The sequence below is a fragment of the Orycteropus afer genome, unplaced genomic scaffold (assembly GCF_000298275.1).
Source record: "Orycteropus afer afer isolate SDZICR_OR568_19922 unplaced genomic scaffold, OryAfe1.0 scaffold00047, whole genome shotgun sequence".
NCBI lineage: Eukaryota > Metazoa > Chordata > Mammalia > Tubulidentata > Orycteropodidae > Orycteropus > Orycteropus afer.
The window spans coordinates 5,887,870-5,892,734 of record NW_006921634.1 but is presented as its reverse complement, the minus strand read 5'-3'; the positions used below and the strand labels follow the sequence as shown (position 1 = coordinate 5,892,734).

The 4,865-nt window shown below is 38.3% G+C and overlaps 1 protein-coding gene across 1 annotated transcript in view; it reads right to left on the bottom strand.

Moving 5' to 3' along the window:
- Positions 1–384: 384 nt before the first annotated feature.
- The window catches only part of MED17 (mediator complex subunit 17), a 39,374-nt gene continuing 34,893 nt past the window's right edge, over positions 385–4,865 (bottom strand). The window contains exon 12 of the mRNA XM_007938058.2: positions 385–596. Within this exon, the coding sequence (XP_007936249.1) occupies positions 385–596 (212 nt within the window). The remainder of the gene's footprint in view (positions 597–4,865) is intronic.

Genomic DNA, 4,865 nt, shown 5'->3' with positions numbered 1-4,865 from the left:
CAGAAAGTATTTGGAGATTTTTAACCACTTAACTTTATTTGATGTCGGCATCAAAAAATGAGTATTTTAAAAAAGCAAAGTCATGCGTTAGTAAAACTTTATACTAACTGCACATACACACACACACAAATGTATTATTTTACATCTCCCCATACACTATAACTGTACATAAACTTCTATATTTCAAGCAATTATCACTTATAAAGTGAAAGATTTTAAAAATGCTATGTGTGTGTGTGTGTGTGTGTGTATATATATATAGAGAGAGAGAGAGCTAATTATCATTTTTTAAAAACCATTGTCCCTTTGGAAGATCTCTCTTCTTTGTGCTTCTGGTTGATGCTGTAAACATGTCAAGTCAGTCTCTCACTGCTCTGGGAAAAATCACAGGAGACAAGGGCTAAGTGCGGACATAAGCAGCTCCATTTTATAGACAAAGTTTCGACCTTCCATTTTATTCCACTGAACTTCTTTGAATGGTCCACGAAGATGATTCCACTTGCTATCTTGTAAAACATCACTTTTTGGGAGGTCTTTACACTGGTTACGGGGAAACTGAACCAGGATCTTGCTGCCACTTTCAGGGCCATTACGAACTGTGGAGCAAAACCAAAACGTCAACATACTCATTTTTCCAAATTAGAAAACCACCACAGTAAATTCCATAACTTCATTCTACTGTGAATACAAAAACCCTGCCTACCTACCAACTTAAGTATTCTTGTTTAAAAGTGCTTTTTAGTTTTAATATCCTAAGCAAACATGTACTAGTTTATATATTCCAGGCTGGTATAAACATTTATCAATTACTGTTTTCCCTATAAAAATAAGGCAAGCTGAATTTTGGTTAGGAGCTCTGGTGGTGTAGTGCCTAAGGCATCTGACTGCTGACCAGAAGGCTGGCGGTTCAAACCCACCAGCCACTCCTCAGAAAGAAGGTTGAGCAATCTACTTCCGTAGTGATAACATTAAACATCCTACATATTTTCAGGAAATTAACTTTTTCCTTTTTTAATGCACTCATTTGATATTTTCGTGATTCAATGAGTTAGTTAACATATACCTATTATATAATGAAACCCAACCACTCAGAATCAGGATTGGGAAAGATAAGAGAAGGATTAATCTGAATTAAGAACGTCAGGTTTTAATAAAATTTACACTATTACTCAAGAAACAAGAGAAAAGTATTTTGAAATTTCTATCAATAAAGATCCAGCATGTTCAAATTTATTTAAATAGATTTAAAGGCTATGATACTATAGGTAAAAATTCCTAACTACCTAATCTTTCAATATTTTAAAAATATTTAGGGAAAATATTAGAGAAAATAACACTAAAACTGGAAGCATTCTAGATGTAAGTTTAAACTCGATAATGTATGTCCAACTCTCTGGTACAGTTGCTATTCTGACTCATAGCAACCCTGTAGGATGGAGTAGAATAGTCCCATAGGGTGTTCAAGCCTGTAAATCTTTATGTAAGCAGACTGCCAACATCTTTCTCCTGTGGAGCATCTGGTGGGTTCAAACTGCCAACCTTTTAGTAAGCAGCCAAGCGCTTTAACCAGTGCACCACCAGGGCTCCTAGTAGGTGCTTAATTTAACATGTCTCTTCTCTGTTCCATCCTTTTATAATCTTTAGGATCAGATTATCATTTTTCCCATATCTGCAGCAGTACATTTTTAAAAACCTATCATTAATCAAATTAAAGGCTTAAAACTGCAAGCAAAACAATACTAATAGGATTGCTCCTTTTTTTTTTTTTTAATTTTTATTGTGATTTGGGTGAAAATTTACAGAGCAAATTCATTTTCCATACAGCAGCTCATATACATGTTTCATGGCAGTGACTGCATTTTCCCACAATGGAACAGCTCTCTTCCCACTTCCTCCCCATAGTTACCTCTTCCCTGTGTCCTTCCCTTCCATGCACTCCTGCCACCCAAGCTGTCCTCCTGTGCATACACAGCCCTTCTATTCTCCCATGATTGATCTCTCCAAGGAGTGTATCTTCCTAAGGTAAATGTTCAGCCCACATGCCTGTCCTTTGTTTGGCTGGAAGCCACAGGAATGGGTTCAATTCCAGACCTGAAGGGCAGCTAAGGGCCATAGTCTCAGGGGTTCCACCAGGGTCTATCAGACCAGCAAACCTGGCCCCTTTTATTTATTTCTTTTTATGATTTTGAGTTTTGTTCCACATTGTTCTCCCACTCTATCAAGGATCTCCTACATAGATCCCCCCCTGAGTGGTTGACAGTTGTAGCTGGGCACCATCTAGTTCTGGTCTCATAGTCATACAGGCTGAGGACCACATGGTGTACCAGTCCCTTGGACTACTTGTTTCCATGTGCTTTGGTTTTCTTCATTCTTCTTTGCTCTGGATGAGGAGCGACCCATCGTTGCACTAGATGGCCACTTGCAAGCTTTTAAGATCCCAGTCACTATTTGCCAAAGTAGGATGTGGAACAAAGTTTTTGTGTACTATCTTACGCTTGATCTTATGTGTACTATCTTGAGCTTGATGGCCCCTGCAACCATGGTCCTGGGCACAGATGTCCAACTACTTGCTCCCTCTGGATAGCCAAGAAGTGACTACAACCTTGTCCCTTGTCAGCTCTATTATATACCTGGACATTCTTACAGAACATACCAAGTACACTTGTAGAAACACTGTCTGCCAACCCTATACATGGTCATGGGCAAATCTCCCCTGCATAGACATATCTAATAGTTTAGCCTGTCCACCCATCTGTCTACCCGTAGATCAATGTTTGCCATCGCTGACAATGCAATACTTTATGTACAAAAGGGTTCATCTTTGTTGTCTGTACCTCCTATGCACCTCTCTGTCTTCCTCTTTCTCCCTCTTTCTCAATGCCACCGTGTTGATCACTCACATTTGGTACAATGCCCTTCTCTTTACCTAAATCAATACTTGTCTCTTCTTGTACAGCAGTGCACCCTCCCCTCCCACCCCTGGTAACCAACAAAGAAAATTTCCTTCCATATATAAACTTTTCCTTGACTTTTTATAACGGACTAATACAGTAATTGTCCTTCTGTGATTGACTTTTTCACTCAGCATAATGTCCTCCGAGTTCATTCATATTACATGGTTCTCTGCAGATTCTATGTTATTCTTTAGGGTTGCACAGTATGTATGCATAGTACATACTGTGTGTATGTACCATACTTTGATTATCCATTCTTCTGTTGACGGGCACCTAGGTTGTTTCCATCTTTTGGCTATTGTAAATAGTGCTGCGATGAACATGGGTGTGCACATGTCTGTTCTTGTCCTGGATCTCACTTCTTTAGCATATATACTTAGTAATGGAATGGCTGGGTCAAATGGTATTTCTAATTCCAGCTTTTCAAGGAATCACCATACTGCTTTCCACAGTGGTTGTATTATTTGACAGTCCCACCAGCAGTGTATGAGAGTCCCAATCTCTCCATATCCTTGCCAGCATTTGTTATTCCCAGCATTTGTTATTTCCTGTCTTGTTGAACTTTGCTACTAGAGCTGGGGCAAGATGGTATCTCAGTGTTGTTTTGATTTGCAACTCTCTAAAAGCTAATGATCTTGAGCATTTCTTCATGTATTTACTGGCCACCCAAATACCCTCTTTGGTGAAGTGTCTGTTCATGTCTTCTGTCCATTTTTTAATTGGATTATTTGTCTTTTTGTTGTTGAGGTGTTGGAGTTTTCTATAAATTTTAGAGATAACTCCCTTGTCACATATGTCATTGCCAAAGATTTTTTCCTAATCTATATGGTTCTCTTTTTACTCTTTTGGAGAAGTCTTTGGAAGCACATTAAAATTCAATTTGTAGAAGGTCCCAGTCATCTAGTTTATCTTCTGCTGTTTGTGCATTATGGGTTATGCCTGATAGTGTATTTATGCCATAAATTAGGACCCCTAAATTTGCCCCTAGTTTTTCCTGGAGGAACTTTACAGTTTTAGGTTTCACATTTAAGTCTTAGATCCATCGGAAGTTAGTTTTTGTGTATGGTGTGAGATACAGATTTTGTTTCATTTTTCTGTAAATGGAAATCCAGTTTTGTCAGCACAATTGGTTAAACAGACAGTCTCTTCCCCATTTAATGGATTTTGGCCCTTTGTCAAAGATCAGCTGACCATAGGTCTATGGATCTATTTCTGGGTTTTAATTTCCATTCCACTGGTCTATGTGTCTGTTGTTGTACCAAGCAGTTTTGACTACTGTGGCTGTACAGTACATTTTGAGATCTGGAAGTGTGAGACCTCCTACTTTGTTCTTCTTCAACAGGGCTTTGCTTATCTAAAACCTCTTTGCTTTCCATATAAAATTACTGATTGGTTTTTCCATATTCTTAAAAGAATGTTGATGGGATTTGGATTTGGATTTGCACTGAATGTATAGACTGCCTTGTGTAGAACTGATATTTTCACAATGTTCAATCTTCCTATCCATGAGCATGGTATGTTCTCCCATTTATGTAGATTTCTTATGGTATCTTGGAGTAGTGATTTGTAGTTTTCTTTGTACAGGTCTTTTGTGTCCCTAATAAGATTTATTCCCAAGTATTTTAATTTTTTGGTAGCTACTGTAAATGGTAGGAGCTCTAATGACTTAGTGCCTAAGGCTAACCAAAAGGCTGGTGGTTCAAACCCACCAGCCGCTCCTTGGATGGAAGACTGGGAAATCTACTTCTGTAGTGATACTGCCTTGGAAAGTCAAGGAGGGGTCACTATGAGTTAGCTCTGACTTGATGGCAGTGAGTTTGTTTTTTATTATTATTATAAGTGGTATTAATTTCCTTATTTCTTTTTTCACATCCTGGTGTAGAGGAATCTAACTGATTTTTGTATGTTGAT